At 47.9% G+C, this 16,117-nt stretch overlaps 2 protein-coding genes across 5 annotated transcripts in view; one reads left to right on the plus strand and one right to left on the minus strand.

Annotated features, from left to right (window-relative positions):
• Window positions 1-7,953, minus strand: part of Dnajc17 (DnaJ heat shock protein family (Hsp40) member C17) — a 33,590-nt gene extending 25,637 nt beyond the window's left edge. The window contains 1 exon segment of the mRNA XM_032903961.1: window positions 7,859-7,953. Coding sequence (XP_032759852.1) covers window positions 7,859-7,936 — 78 coding nt within the window. The 5' untranslated portion in view covers window positions 7,937-7,953.
• A 169-nt stretch (window positions 7,954-8,122) lies between these two features.
• On the plus strand, window positions 8,123-15,771 carry Zfyve19 (zinc finger FYVE-type containing 19). Of its 4 annotated transcripts, none has more exons than XM_032903952.1 (11): window positions 8,123-8,356; window positions 9,788-9,909; window positions 10,048-10,098; window positions 10,423-10,541; window positions 10,639-10,784; window positions 11,133-11,241; window positions 13,625-13,828; window positions 14,208-14,287; window positions 14,954-15,052; window positions 15,159-15,277; window positions 15,356-15,771. In XM_032903952.1, the coding sequence occupies exons 1-11, from the start codon at window positions 8,303-8,305 to the stop codon at window positions 15,432-15,434; spliced, it is 1,182 nt and encodes a 393-aa protein (XP_032759843.1). In that variant the 5' UTR covers window positions 8,123-8,302; the 3' UTR covers window positions 15,435-15,771. The 4 variants fall into 4 exon arrangements, with proteins under 4 accessions (XP_032759843.1, XP_032759846.1, XP_032759844.1 ...); XM_032903955.1 differs by having other exon boundaries at window positions 15,177-15,277; XM_032903953.1 differs by having other exon boundaries at window positions 13,628-13,828.
• Window positions 15,772-16,117: the final 346 nt, after the last annotated feature.

Below are 16,117 nucleotides of genomic sequence, written 5' to 3' on the forward strand. Positions count from 1 at the left end.
TCAGAGAAATGGCTCAGCACTTTAGAGCTCTGGCAGCTTTTGCCGATGGCTGGAGTTCTGCTTCCAGCTCCTACATGGAGGCTCACAACTGTCCACAGCTCTAGTCCAGGGGAAGCCAATGTTCTCTTCTGGTCTCTATGAACACTAGGCATCTATGTCTCACACACACACACACACACACAAACACACACACACACACACACACACACACACAGGCAAGATACACATACAGACAAAATAAAAATAAATCTTAAAAAGACCTACTAACAAGTACAGTTGGTTGATGAAGCATGGAAGCACATTAGTAATCCCACACTGGGAGTATGAAACTGGGAGATCAGAGCCAGTCTCAGACATAAAACAAGTAGAGGGCAGCCTGGGCTACATAAGACACTGTCACCAAAATAACTAAATAATTAATCAAACATGTTTTGTTTTGTTTTAAAAGATTTATTATATTTATATGAGTACACTGTAGCTGTCCTCAGACACACCAGAAGAGGGCATCAGATCCCATTACAGATGGTTGTGAGCCACCATGTGGTTGTGGCACTTGAACTCAGGACCTGTGGAAGAGCAGTCAGTGCTCTTAACCACTCAGCCATCTCTTCAGCCCCAAAATGTGTTTTTTTTTTTTTTTTTTTTTTTTTTAAGAACTTCATTTTAGGAAGCCAGATCTCATTACAGATGGTTGTGAGCCATCATGTGGTTGCTGGGATTTGAACTCAGGACCTCTGGAAGGGCAGTCAGTGCTCTTAACCACTGAGCCATCTCTCCAGCCCCCAAAATGTGTTTTTAAGAACTTCATTTTAGGGCCAGAGTGTTTAGCCAATGCGCTTCCCTTCCTGCAAAAGGTATTTAACCTGGTTCACCCTGAGTAAGCTGTATGAATTCTCATCCACCATGAATAAAAGTTTGGACAAGCAAGCACTGTCTCCTTCATCAAGGATGGCCTGGAGCCTTCATCATAAACAGCCATGCCTAGATCTCCCGTAGAGGCCTCACTTCCAGCCCCTCTGCACTTTTGCTCAGGGCCAAGCTAGATTGGAGTTAGAGAACCACAGCATCTGTCCCAGCTACCACTGTTTCTCACCCGGGAAACCCCTGTCTTAGACTGTAGTTTTGCCTTCCCTGAGTGTCATGATGGTAGCCCAGCATCCCAGCAGAAAGGTGGAAACTCAGACCAACAGTGCATACCCTTCAAAAGGCTTCAAATGAAGGGTTAAGCTGCTAAAAACAGAAGGAAAGGGGCTGGAGAGATGGCTCAAAGGTTAAGAGCACTGTCAGCTCTTCCTGAGGTCCTGAGTTCAATTCCCAGCAACCACATGGTGGCTCATAACTGTCGATAATGTGATCTGATGCCCTCTTCTGGGACGCAGGCATACATGGATTTGTTTCTTTTTTTTTTTTTTTCTTTTTCTTTTTTTTCTTTTTTTTTTTTTTTTTTTTTTTCTTTTTTTTTTTTTTTTTTTTTTTGTGGTTTTTTTTTTTTTTTTCCAAGGTTTTGTTTTTTTTTTTTTTGTTTTTTTGTTTTTTTTTTTTTTTTTTTTTTTTTTTTTTTTTTCTTCTTTTTTTTTTTTTTTCCCCCTTCCCCCACCCCCCCCCCCATCCCCCACCCTGAGCTGAGGACCCAACCCAGGGCCTCGAGCTTTCTAGGCAAGCGCTCTACCACTGAACTAAATCCCCAACCTCTTGTTTTTCTTCTCATTCTAAACTATTTCCCTGTATAGTTCCACTGAGCCTCCTTTCACCTCAGTTCACGAGTGACAACACTGTCTGAGCTGACAAAGTCCAACTGACTCTCTTTTCAGGACTCACCTCCCACCCTGACTGCCTGGGACACTGTCTATGGTGGTAAACTCCATCAATTGATTTGCATGTAATACTGAACTCTGGTAAAGCTCAACTTTATTTTACTTGATCCTGTCTCCCTTCTGCACTGACCCCTGCTTCCACTGAGAGCCACTGGAGGCCAGGGGACAAGCCGCAGTATTTGGCTCTCTCCTGTTACATGAGTTCTAGGAATCAAACTGGGCCATCAGGCTTGGCAGCAAGCGCCTTTACCTACTGAGCCATCTTGTCCGCTCTTACTTTGGTTTTCTGTGACAGGATCTTAATACGTGGCCCTGGCTGGTCTGGAGCTAAGGATAGCCTGGAATTATGGACAGGACCAGGATAGCCCCAGATCTGCAGGCAATTTTCCTGCTTGTGCCTCCCAGTTGCTGAGATTACAGAAGAGTATAACTCACAGATAGGTATTTAAAATTGTAATGAATTAGGCATGGTGGTGCTCAGTATTTAGGAAGGAGAATCAGGAAGATCAGTCCTGCCAGACCAGCTTGGGTTACATGAAACCCTGTTTCAAACACCAAAACCTAGAGCTCGCAACAAGGACACAGTTGCTAGAACTACCTACCTGGCAGTGTGCCAGGCACGCAACAGGTGCCGTTCTAAGTGCTTTGCATGAATCCAGACTCGCAACGATGCAATCAGGAGGAAGTCATGACTTCCACAGGGCAAATGGGGAAAACAAAGCACAGAGAAGTTAACTTCACGGTTAGCTGTGGCTAAGTCAGGAACCATGCTCAGGCAGTCTTGACTCCAGAGTTCCTCTCCTTAGCCACAACTGCCTGTGAGTACAAAGACTCCTGACACATTTACGGTTCACAGCAGTGCAGGCCATTCCACACTGATGTCTATCCACCTTCAAACCATGACAGCTACGATAAGAAGTAGTTCTGGACCTTACTGAAGACTGGTTAGAAAAACTCCCACTTTCTGCATGGCACGTGTCTATAGACATCATCACTGGGTTAGAAAATGTAAGCTTTGGGGCTAGACATGGCTCAGCACTTAAGATCTTGAAGAGGACCTGAGTTCAATTCCTAACACCCACATCCGGTGGCTCACAACCACCTGTAATCTAGCTGCCTCTGGCCTTCACAGGCACCTGCATTCACGTATACACAAACAGCAAATAGGCACACACATGATTTTTTTTTTGTAAAAAAATAAAAGTTTAAAAAGAAAATGTGAACTTCTGGGAAAATCACCATTAGCCTCCAGATTTCAGAGTACATAGCCACAGAGGCAAGGAACAGAGGCTAGAAACAAAACACATGGTCACTCATCCGGGAAGACTTCTATTCACCTCTGCATAAGCACCAGACACAGCTTGGCACCCAGTAGGCACTTAATGAAAATGCTTACAGTCTATCAGATGGATCTGTGGAAGACTACAAGCTTGCTGTGTACAAAGCCCTGGCTTTGATTGCCACACCAAAAAACAAAAATACAAACAAACAAACAAAAACAACGCTTACAGGCCCTGCTTCCACCGTCCTCACATAACTGACTGTGTTTCTATCTGAACATGTAAGAAGGAAGGAAAACAAAGTTTGGCTTTGTGAAGGGTCAGGGTGTGCCTGCCCTAGGCCAGGCACTGCGTATCTGGTGTGCTGCTGTCCAGTGTCAAGGACTCAAGCAGAGAGATGGAGGAGACCTTATACCTACTTGGTGTAAATGTAAGTCGGTACAGCCTTTCTGAGTCTCTGTGTAGTATGAATCATAATCCTGTATACACATTAACTTTCCGTCTACTAAGTTCGCTTTGCCTGAAAACAACACTGTCTGCTCATGCAATCATTCACCAAGTGTTTACTGAACATCTGTCAAGCGTTAGGCATTGTTCTAGGAGCTAGAAACAGCAGCAAACAAAACAGGAAGCCCTGGCCAGGATTTTCACACCCGGGTGGAGAGGCCAACAGTGTGCAAACGGCATTAACATAACATGCATGGGGGGGGGAGGTGTCGGCGCAGCTGGAGCAGGACAATTCATTGACACAGCTCATTAGGGAAAGCAGCTCCCAGTGGTCAATCAGATGGCCAAATGCCCAAAGAAAGTTCTAGCAGAAGTATTAGGTGTAAAAGTCCCTGAAACAGGTGAGTTAGGTGAGTTGAAAACAAAGAAAACACAAACAGAAAACAAAACAGGCTCTTGCAGAGAACCCGTGTTTGATTCCCAGCACCTGAAGGTGCCCACAGCCATCTGTAATTCCAGTTGCAGGGATTTGACACCTTCTGACTTCCTCAAGCATTGCGTGCATGTGGGTACACAGACATATATGAAGGTAAAACACCCATGCATATGACATATAAATGAATACATATTTTTAAACACCCGCATAGGTGGCCAATTCACTGTTCTCCCCAAAACAAAAAATAGGCAGTAAGTGGTTTTGGAGAGAAGCCATGTACAGCCACTGCGGATGGCAGTACCACAGTTCCTAAAAGACTACACACAGAATCCACACTCACGGCCCAGCAGCTCTGTGCTGGGGTTATATACAAAAGACATGTTTCTGTTTTTGGTGGTGCTAGAGCTCAAACCTCAGGCCAAGCTCTCTACCACTGAGTCACACATAGAATACCGGACTCAGACAGATCTGTCCCTAAGAGCCTTGAACACAGTTCTGGAAAGGCAAGACAATCCAAATACCCATTCACAGATTGAATACACATCCACACCATGGAATTCAGCCTTAAAATGGAAGGGAATTCTGACATAAACCACAGCATGGTTGGCTCCTGAAAACACTTCACTAACTGAAACGAGCCACTCGTAAAATGACAAATACTATCTGAGGTGAACAGAATCGTCATACTCCACCCGCTGGGAGTTCACGGACAGCTCTGCTCCACGAGAACTCGATGAAATACCACAACTAAGGCGACATACAGAAGGAAGGGCTTAATGGGCTCTGGTTCCTGAGGAGAGTCCGTCTCCATCACGAGGGAACAGGGCAGCAGGCGTGCGCGTATGGCAACCAGAACAGAAGCTGAGAGCTCACGCTTTGAACCAGAAGCAGGAAGCAGAGAGAACTCCAGAGAGAAGATCAAAGGGTTGGGTTTGACTTCCTCCAAGAGGCCGCACCTCTTTTTTTTTTTTTTTTTTTTTTCTATTCTTTTTTTTGGAGCTGCCCACCGAACCCAGGGCCTTGCGCTTGCTAGGCAAGTGCTCTACCACTGAGCCAAATCCCCAACCGCGAGGCCGCACCTCTTAAACCTCCCAGTGCCATCGACTGGGGAACAAGTGTTCGAATGTCCGAGACTATGGGGGACATCTCATCCAAATGCCACAATTACTATGTGGCAATCGTATACTTAATATTTAACATCTTGAGGGATCCTCATGCCTTTAAGCATAGCCATACCACATGAAATCCACAAGGTTCCAATTTCTCCACATCCTCAAATACACATGTGGGTGTTTATCTTGGCTTTGGAACCCTAGCTAACAGCAAGCAGTGTCTCATCCTAGTTTATTTGGGTTTTTTTTTTGGTTTTTTTTTTTTTTTTTTGAGACATGTAGATCATGTAAACTAAACTGGGCTTGAATTCACAAGAATTCCACATGTCTGAGGTTCCTAAATGCTAGAATTAAAGACTTACCCTACCATACCCAGCCCAGCTATTTTTTGAGCCGTGGCCTCACTAATCCTGGAGCTCAGTGATTTGGCTAGACTGGCTGGCGGGCGAGCTCCAGGATCCTCCTGTCTCTGCCCCTTTTAGCACCAGGATTACAGGTGTGCACTGGCAAAGTTAGGTTTTCTTTATGTGCGGGGACTGAACTCAGGTCCTCATGCTTGTGTGGTAAGCACCTTATCTGAGTGTGGCTATCCACACAGAGCTACGGGTACCCGGGGAAGCCAGATGCACATCTCCCATTCCCATCCCTGGAGCTAGAGTCACAGGCAGTTGTAACATGTGTGATAAGAATGAAACTCAATCCTCTTTACCCTTAACTACCAAATCACCTCTCCAGCCACACTTTGACCTAATTTTTTTTTTTCTTTTTTTCGGAGCTGAGGACCGAACCCAGGGCCTTGCTCTCTACCACTGAGCTAAATCCCCAACCCCTGACCTAAATTTTAAATTGAGTTGTTTTGTGTTTTTTGTTTGTTTTTGTTGTTGTTGTTTGTTTTGCTTGCTTGCTTGCTTGCTACAATGCTTTCTACATGTAAAAACCATTCTGAGTACATAGCCATTAAACAAATAGTCACAGAGGGCTGAAGAAATGACATAGCAAATAAGAGGGTGTATGGCTCTTCCAAAGGACTGAAGCTAGGTTCTCAGCATCCACATCAGGTAACTCATAACTGTAACTCCAGATCTCACTCACATTCACACACACACACACACACACACACACACACACACACACACACACACTTAAAAATAATAAAATAAGGGCTAGAGAGGTGGCTTAGCAGTTAAGAACCCTTGCTGCTCTTGCAGAGGACCTGGGTTCAATACCCAGAACCCACATGATGGTTCAAAACCATCTGTAACTCTAGTTCCAGGGAACCCAATTCCTCTGGCCAATGCGAGCACCTGCATTCAGGTGCATATACATAGTCACACATGCATAGTTAAAAACAATAAAGCTAACGCTAAAATAAAATTTTAAAAGCTAAAATATTTTTTTTATTTGTCTGTTTTTCGAGACAGGGTTTCTGTATAAACTTGGCTGTCCTGGAACAACTCACTCTGTAGACCAGGCTGGCCTCAAACTAGAGATAGATTCCCAGTGCTGGGACTAAAGGCAGAGGAGGAGGGGGAAGAGGTGGTGGTAGTGTTGGTGATAATTTGGGTTTGAAGAGATGACCCAATCTGTAAAGTGCCTGTCCCGTAAGCAAGAGGATCGGAATTTGGATTCCAAGCATTCTGGTAAAAAGCCTGGATCCCAAAAGCAGGGCATGGGGAACACACCTTTAATCCAGACATTAGGAAGAGGCAGATTTATCTCTGAGTTCGAGAAACTAGCCTGATCTACATAAAAAGTTCCAAGACAGCCAGGGCTACATTGAACTTGCCTCAAAAAGGGGAGAGGAGGCGCCTTTTGGTGCTTACAGGGATTTCTACATCCACTTTGACTCCAGCCAAATCTTCAGGAAGCTTTTTGAACAGGATAACCACAACTTTACTAAAGAATCGAGTCGCCCAGAGCACTCTGTAGACATTCAACCCTTGGACACGGCAGTCCAGAAGCGTACTGATAAGATCTTTTTCTTTCTTTCTTGTTTTCGCCCCTTAAGGCAGCTGACCTTAAACTCCACAAGAAGCTGAAGTTGACCTTAAATTCCTGACTCTCCTCCCTCCAGCTCTCAAGTACACTACAGGCTTGTACCACTATGCCCAGCCTGGTGGGCATTAATTTTTATCCAATGAACTCTCCTGTGTGTACTGTTAGAATTGCCATCACAACCTAAGAGTAAATTACAGAAACCTTAAGTACATCTTGATCCGTCTCTCCACAGGCACCTTGACCAGCATTAGAGATAAGTGGAACTTCCCACCACCTGCTATAACCTTCAGTTTAACCCGCTAATCAGCACGCACTGACAACACTGGAACATCTGATACTTAAAAAGAGGAAACGAAAACCATGTTCTCTAAGTTCTAGGCCTCAATGTCAAATCCACAAAAAAGAAGAGGGGCTGAGGAGGGAGTGAAGAGCCTACAGACTTTTCTTCCGAGGCTCTACCTAATGTTAAAATAAAAACGAAACACCTCCAGACACACAGGTAAAACGTTCAGCGAACAACGCTGCTGCGCAGGCCTGGTTCTCAGGTTCAACCGGCCTCCACACATTGTGGCAGCTGGGACAGCAGTCACAGAGTTCAGAGTCCTCAATGCCTCCCTCCTTAACGAGGTCCTCAAGCCTTTCAGGAAATGCCCAGAGGCCCCCTTTTTAGTCATTGGCTGTCCCTCAGGATAGGGCGGAGCATAGAAAGCCCGAGCCAGGCGCGAGCCAGGCGCGAGGACCGAAGAGCTGCTTTGCCTATCAGGTTCTCACCTCTTTGTCTGCCGCCTTCTCTTCAATGCCCAGCAGCGCGTACAGATCCATTTGTAAGAGCTCTTTGGTCACCGCCATGGTTCTAGCCTAACTTGAATTGATACTACAACTCCCAGGAGTCTGAGCGTGCGCGAGGGGGCGGGGGTTACTAGTTCCGAGCCAGCCCAACAAGAGCGCTAAGCCTCCTGGGATGGCGTATCCCGACTCAGGTCTGACTGGCTGTAGACTGTACGCACAGTGGAGAATGGACTACGACTCCCAGCATACCCGACTCCGCTACCGCCAGCGACTAGATGAGCGGAGAGTCAGAATTCCCGGCGCTGGGCCGGCCCTGGAAAGCGCAGATGGGCGTGTAGGACTTGGCAACATAGATTGAGGGTCTGAAAGGCCTGCGCTGCGCTAGTGAGAGGCTAACCTACAGATTCTGCGGTGCCGAGAACTGCTATGGAGAGCAGGTGCTACGGCTGTGCTGTCAAGTTCACCCTCTTCAAGAAGGAGGCGAGTGTACTCCCAGAGATCTGAAGGGCCATGGGAGGACGCGGGGCAAAGGGAAGGGACTTGCAGGCTAAAGACTCAGTTTGACAGCTTTTTTCCAGCTGTGTGGTTTTAATGAAGTAACCCAATTAACGTTTCTGTAAAGGGGCGAATGCCCACCCGTTTTCAGAGTTAAGATGATGGTCTGATGAGGTCCGGTGTGATGGCTCTGTGGGTAAAAGCACTTGCTGCTTACCCCAGTGTCCTCAGTTTGAACCCCAGGACCCACACGGTGGAAGGAGAGAACTCCTAAAAGTTATTCTCCGATCTCCACACACATGCCATGATATGCACATGTCTGCACGCATACAGTCACAAAGAAATAATGTAAATTAAAAAAAAAAAAAAGTGGCGGGGTTGGGGATTTAGCTCAGTGGTAGAGCGCTTGCCTAGCAAGCGCAAGGCCCTGGGTTCAGTCCCCCAGCTCCGAAAAAAAAAAAAAAAAAAAAAAAAAGTGGCTTCGGTGAGGTGCTGGAGCTGAAAGTACCCTAGAAATTGTAAAAAGTGTACTACTGTCAGTTTCCATCTCTGTTTTTAATACCCTGTGACTATGTCATACCGTGCCCGTTGCTCTGTGTTCTGAAACCTGCCCCACCCACAGCTTGCTCTTACCCAGGTTAGATTGCCATACTTCGTCTCCTCCCCAGAGCACAAAGAAAAAGCCTTCTCAACGCACACTTGCCAGGGTCTCCTTGTAAACTGCACGGGAGTTAATGGGAAGGAAGTGGGATGAATTCATGGTGTGTAGGACTGGAGCACTTACATATCAATTTTGGAGTTCAAAACTTCAGCTGCCCCTCCTTATTCAAAGAATGATCTAATTGAACAGTCATTTAATTTCTCTGGCCCCTGTTAAAATAGAGATAGTACTGGTGGGCATCAGGATCAAATATGATAGCCTGTGTAAATCATGGTGGTTATATCAGATGATGCATTTTAGGGTCCAAACTTCGTGCCTGGCACACGCTAAGTACTTAATTAATTGAAGCTATTGTTACAACCCTATCCTGAGGCAAACCTCCCACCAGCTCTGCCAGAGCAGAGAGAGCATGGGATCTGCACTCAACACTCATTCTTTTTGTTGGCTAGCCAGTGACCCGCTACACAGGGCCTTGTTTGTCTTTGCACTACACACCCATGGTAAGAGATTGAAAATGGTAGAAAGCATGTGAATTTTGCCTAAAGTTTTATCTAATTTGAACCAGACTCTGGATACCAAGGAATCCCTGAACCCATCTCTGCCAGGACCCTAGGGATCCCATTTTTTCTTCTTCCTTCCTCCAAAATCTGGTCACAACTTCAATTCCTTCTTTCTGTGAGTGCTTAGAGAGTCTCAAAAGAATTGCCGACGGGGCTGGGTGAGACACGAATCCTCCTGCTTCATGTTTCTTATAGTACGGCTGTAAGAACTGTGGCCGAGCCTTCTGTAATGGCTGTCTTAGCTTCAGCGCACTGGTACCCCGGGCTGGCAACACACAACAGAAAGTCTGCAAGCAGTGCCACACAGTCCTGACAAGGTGAGAGATGGGCACGGGCCATGGGCAGACAGACATGACAATAAGCATCTGGTCAGGCCTTGTGCTCCCTAGCCCGAGGTCTGCCTGGGAAGTATTTGGGGTAGAAATCACCAATGTCCTCCGGTGTCCTCTCTCTAGAGGGTCTTCTGACACTGCCTCCAAGTGGTCGCCACCTCAGAACTATAAGAAGTAAGTACTTCAAAGAAGACAAGCGGGGCTGGGAAAAGACAGTATCCCACGTCGTCATCTCTCCTTCCAGTCTCCAGATCAAATGGGTGCAGGACAGAGAGAATGCCCACCTCCAGGCTCCTGGCTTCCCTCATGGATCCTGACAGCCGCTCATTAACCAGTTATCAATAAAGGCATTTGGGAGCTCTTACCCTGTCAGTCTTCCCTCCTGCTGGTCATCTGGGTTGGGCTGTGGTACCATAGGAATAGAGGCCCAGATTGATTTGAATGGGTACCTTCAGTCTTCTCTTTAACCTTAAGAGTCTCTATCTTACATTCACCCAGACGCGTGGCAGCCTTGGAAGCCAAGAAAAAGCCCAGCACTTCCCAGAGCCAAGGCCTGACCCACAAAGACCAAGCCATTGCTGAGCGTCTGGCACGGCTTCGTCAGGAAAACAAGCCCAGTGAGCAGGAGTGGGTCAGGGGACCTAAAAGGCGCACACCGGGACTGAGGACTGAGCTTCCTCTGACCCTTACAAATCCTCTCCTTGTCAACCGCAGAGTCAATACCCTCACAAGCAGAGATAGAGGCGCGGCTCGCCACACTGAAGGATGAAGTCCAGGGCCCCATCCCTTCCACACAGGAAATGGAGGATCGGCTTGCAGCACTGCAGGGCAGAGCCCCACCTCCTCACACCATGAGACCGGTGAGTGTGATGGGTTAGGAGAAAAGGATCCTAGGGCAAGCACCCTTCACAAGCCCAGATACATGTATGGTCGTGTGCTTTGCAGGGATTGGGAAAGCCTCCCACCCCTACCTCCTGAGCATTAAGCCTGCTCCTAAGCCAAAGAACAAGGGCCGAGCGCCAGCAAAGAGTGGATGCTCAGTCCTGGTGGGAGCTGCCAGACCGACTCGTCTCTGTGGACTTGAATTCATCCCTTTCCCTGGCCTTTGAAAACTCTTCATCCTCCACTCCTGACTCAGTCTTCTTCTGCGCTCTTGGTGTGTCCTTCCCCACACCCCTTTCCCCACTGAGCGTCCCTCCTCTGCACAGGCACACCAGGCACCAGATACCAGGACCCAGGCCCAGCAGACACAGGATCTGCTCACACAGTTGACAGCTGAGGTGGCCACTGATGAAAACTGGCAACCAAGAGTCGCAGGTAACTTGTCCCCTTGGCGTCCCAAGTCATGTCCTGCCTCTTCTGCCCACCCTTTTGGGAGGTGAATGTAAGTTAGAGAACGGTCAACACTAAAGAGCTTCTGTTTACTGAGCGCTTGCTCCAGAAGGAGCCAGCGTGGGCCTCTTGTACTGGCTCAGGAATCACATGGGGAATTCCTCTTCCACCACCTACATGAGTTACTTCCCCCCAACCCTTTCTCATCTGTAAACTCAAGCTATGTGTGCTAAAGCCTATGTCCTGGGAGAAGCTGTGAAGAATAAATGAAACGATACAGTAAGTGCTTGGGACTGTGCCTGGCTCATACTAGTACTCAGCGGGCACTCTCTGCAGGGCCACAGTTCAGCTGTTCGCTACCCCCATGACGTGCTATGCAGCGCTCTGACATAGAAGACCTTGGACAGTGGTACTGAGGTCTGCAGAGCAATAGCTCCAACTAGGGGTGATTTTTAGCCTTAGGCACCTTTAGATTTGGTTAAAGACATTTTCATTATCACAGTTCACAGGCTACCACTCCTGGCTTCTGGTAGGTGGAAGGTGGGATGCTGCTGAGTACCCTATCATGCAGTGGCCAGCTCCCCACCCCTGAAAAGACATATGCCCTTAAGCGTATCAGAAGAACTAAGATTGATAAATACTGCAGAGCGTCTCTGGATGACCTCACTCATCTGATGTGTGCATTACCATCAAGGGTCTTCCTGCCCATTATGTAAGATTGCTATTTCCGTTATGACTTCTCCCTGTTGGTCCCAGAAAATGCTAATTCCAGCCCTGAAAGACAGAGTCTAGCTAAACCTTAGCCCCTCACAGCTGATCCTCAAGTCATAGCATAGCCACTCAGTATGTGAAGGTGTACTTTTGCTTCTGTCTTCTCTACTCCTTTTCTTCAGCCCTTTAAACTGGCAACACGAGATGATAGAAAAACGATGACATTACAGGAGGCACCTTCCTGTTGTTTAGGGGTGTCGGGCTCCTTGGGGACAAGATTGCTCTTCGCTTTCGGGACATCTAATTTTGTCTTCTTGCTTTTTTCTCTGCACATTACTACATGATAAACGGCAACCAACAACAACCAAAAACCCACCAACAGCCTCTCAGGGCGCCAACATCTATGTACTCTTTGCAAAGGCTCCAGAGTTCCAAATGTCCCATAATCGCAGAAACATTCTGCAGCTGGCAAGACCACACCCCTGCTAGAGCACGAGGCAAATCATAGTCAGCTGCTGTGGAAAATTTGAAGCAGCCCCATACTCCCCATCTGTGATTAAAACAAAAGCATACTTATAATATTTCTGTGTTCTTCAAAGAAACCAAAATTCCAAAATTGTCACTCCCAAGGTTGATGCCTTTGAAAGACATAACTAAACTTACTAGTTTCCCCAGGCATGATGGTTTACTCTGCAGTCATAGAATTGTGAGGTAAAGGCCATCAAGGGGAGGGGTTGGGGCACCAACCCAACCACAAAACCTTTGACCTACAGTTTGTCATGCCTGCAAAATCATCATCAGAGTGTTCAGAGAGACTTCACCCAGCAACTGATGGGAGCAGATGCAGACACTGTAGACAAACATGAGGGGGAGCTCAGAGAGCCCTGCAAAGGAAGGGGAGGAAGGATCTGAGGAATTAGAGAAGTCACGGGCACCCCAAAAGAAGACCCACAGAAAGGACTGATTGGGACTCATGTGGGCCTGCAGAATCAGGGATCCTGTAGGGGTCTGACCTAGGTCCTATGCATGTGTGCTCTGGCTGAATAGGTTGGTGTTCTGTGGGATTCCTAACAGTGGCATCAGGGGCTATCTCTGACTCTTTCGCCTGCTCGTGAGACTACTTCTTGCCTCCTTCCATGATGTGGATGGCCGATGTCCCTAGAAGGGCTTCTCTTTTCTAAGGGAGATTGAAGGGACTGGCATGGGGCTGAAAGAATGGGAAGTTGAGGCAGAGAGACTTGGCAGGAGGGGGGAAGAGGGAAACTGAAGTCAGGATGTAATATGAGAGAAGAATTTTAAAAAGAAAGTGTTCCAGTCAGTATAGACTCAACAGCAAACCCCTGTCTGTAAAATAAATGAATAGATGTGGAGGTGGCACACACCTTTAATTCCGGCACTTGGGACCAGCACTTGGGAAGCAGAGGCGGGCAGATCTCAGTTCAAGGCCAACCTGGTTGGCAAAGTGAGTTACAAGAAGGCCAGGACTACACAGAGAAACCCTGCCTTGAAAAAAAACAAAAATAAATGGGTAAATAAAAGCCTAGTACTGAGGAATGAAAATGAAAATGTATGATTAAAACTAGTTGAGAAATGAGTTCAGTGGCTTCTGGGATGAGGTCTTGGGGTTCTACTTTCTTAACTACTTTACCCCTCCCAGCAGCCCCTCCCCAGAACAGCCTCAACAAGGGAGGTACAAGGAACCAGCACACAGATTCCCAGGGGCAGGCGTCTCTGGAGGAAGAGAAGAACAAGCTGCTGGCTGAGGCATCAGTTGAGCTACAGGAGGAGAACACCAGGCAGGAGCGGATCCTGGCTCTTGCCAGAAGATTGGCTGTACTAAAGGGACAGGACCCCAGCAGAGGTAAAGGCTCTAGCCAGCATCCTTATCCAGGCCCCCGGCCACGACCCACTGCCGCCACAGACTATTAGCAGATAGAGGGTCCCTGGCCAAAGCGCATGCCATGTGCTATGCAGAGCCGTGACACACAGGCAGAGCAGAGAATGAGGACACTGTGGCATTGGAACCTTCAGTTCCTTCTGGTGCTAATGCTTCTCATTCCGACCTCCACTCTCTGGGCTGACAGTTTAGCTTTGCAGGGCTAGGGTAGGGAGAAAGCAGCTTGGTTCTCAACTCTGAACAAAGTGTCCCCGGGCACCAGCAGTCCTAGAAGGCAAGAGGAAAGCCATTTGGTGATATCTCTCACCTCACTTCTTCCTGTGTTCCTGCCCCCTCATTCAAGTAACCCTTCAAGACTATCACCTTCCAGACAGTGACGAGGATGAGGATGAAGAGACAGCCATCCGGAGAGTCATGCAGCAGGTAGCCCTGTTACCCCCTCCCCCCCAGTCACCCTGTCCTGCCTCTGCCTCAATGCTCAGTGTTGCACCAGCCGTCTGGTCTCATGCACTGGCCTCTGCTCCAGGGCCACATGAGCAGTCACTCCTCAGTGCTCCTTCTTGCTGGGGTCCTGTTCCTCCTGGTATCTTGAGATAGGAAATATGCAGACGTGGGCAGGAGGTAAAGGGCAAAGTGTAGTGAGAATTCTGTACAAATGTGGTTTTTTTTTTAATCCCACGTGTGAGATGTGGGGCGCTTCAGACTCTCCTCACCAGCTGATTTGCCTTGTGCTCTAGCAGAAGCGTGGTTTTTCCAACTGCAGATAGTTTCTGTGATTGTGTGGTTTGTAGTAGCCATGATCAAACAAAAGGAAATACATTAGATCTAGGTCCATCGGTTGGTCAGTTGGTCTGTCTGTCTGTCTATCTATCTGTCTTCCTCTCTCTCTCCCTCCCGCTCTCCCCCAATATCCTTTCTCTCTTATCTAGTATTAGGAAAAGAAACAGAGGGGAGGAGAACCCCCAAGGTGCTAACAGATAACAGATTAGCTATGTGAAGAGCTGAAAAGCTAAGGCACAAAACAGACAAATGGTGGGAGGGGAGCCTGGGCCTAGAGCAGGAAGTAGTCCTTTTCCTCCCTGTTCACAGCTCACTGAAGAAGCAGCTCTGGATGAGGCAAGTGGCTTTAACATCCCTGAGGAACCAGCTCCAGCATCCCAGGCTCAACCCCACAAGGCCAAGACTGAGGTGAGAAAGGCCTCACACAGGCTCCCATCCCCACACTTCCCACAGGCAGCCTGCCACCTGCCTCACTGCTCCATCTTTATTTTCCCTACTCCTCTTTTTTCCTAAGCCCCAGTCTCGCATCCAGGCTGAGGAAGAAGAACTCCCCTGGTGCTGTATCTGCAATGAGGATGCTACTCTGCGCTGTGCTGGCTGTGATGGAGACCTCTACTGTGCCCGGTGCTTCCGGTAGGTGCTGGTTGAGAGGAGAATGTTCTTGATTTGAGGGCTGCCAAGATGTCTGCCATTCACCCCTTTGTTCTGCAGGGAGGGCCACGATAACTTTGATCTTAAAGAACATCAGACTTCTCCCTTCCACCCCCGACCGCCTTGCCGAGAACACTGAGAATAACCTAATGATCTCCTGAGGTGGCAGTGCCACAGGCAACCATCAGGCTGGGAAGCCACCTGGGCTGAGTCTCAAGGCATCCAGGGGGATAGCAGACCCTGCTTTACTGATGGCAAACACACCCGTTTGTGAGCTTCACGGTCCCTGGAAGGAAGGAAGACGATGACTCTTAGAGGGAGCAGATGGAGGAACGAATCAGAGCCCTCCTCTGAGGCTGACCTCAAACAGGCAGATGGGGAAGCCCAGCTGAAGCTGTGGCTGATACTTGAAACCTGGTTCTGGTGCCCAACCCTGGGCCTGTAGAGGATCTAATAAAATGTTGTCATTGGTCCCAGATGGTTTTCCTGTTCTGGGGATCGAGATCAGGCCTTTGCACATGCTAGAGATGATGCTACATTCCACATTTGTAATTGTGTTTGTTACTGGCACAACTGGGCATTGAACCCACATCCTCAGACTTGCTTAGTGTGTGCTCTTCCACTGACCTGTACCTCCAGGTACCCAACACCTTCTCTATGTCCCTCATGGTCCCTGAGCCTGGGGCATGTGAGAGGTGCTAAGCAGGTTGGAAGGAGGGGTTAGAAGCAGACTCCTGCGGAATTCATGAAAAGCTTGAGTTATTCTGTATGCTCCTAGCAAGAGAGTCCCACCTCCTGGTGGCCTCATTCCGAGTAAGCATG

Source organism: Rattus rattus, chromosome 5 (genome assembly GCF_011064425.1).
Source record: "Rattus rattus isolate New Zealand chromosome 5, Rrattus_CSIRO_v1, whole genome shotgun sequence".
Lineage (NCBI taxonomy): Eukaryota > Metazoa > Chordata > Mammalia > Rodentia > Muridae > Rattus > Rattus rattus.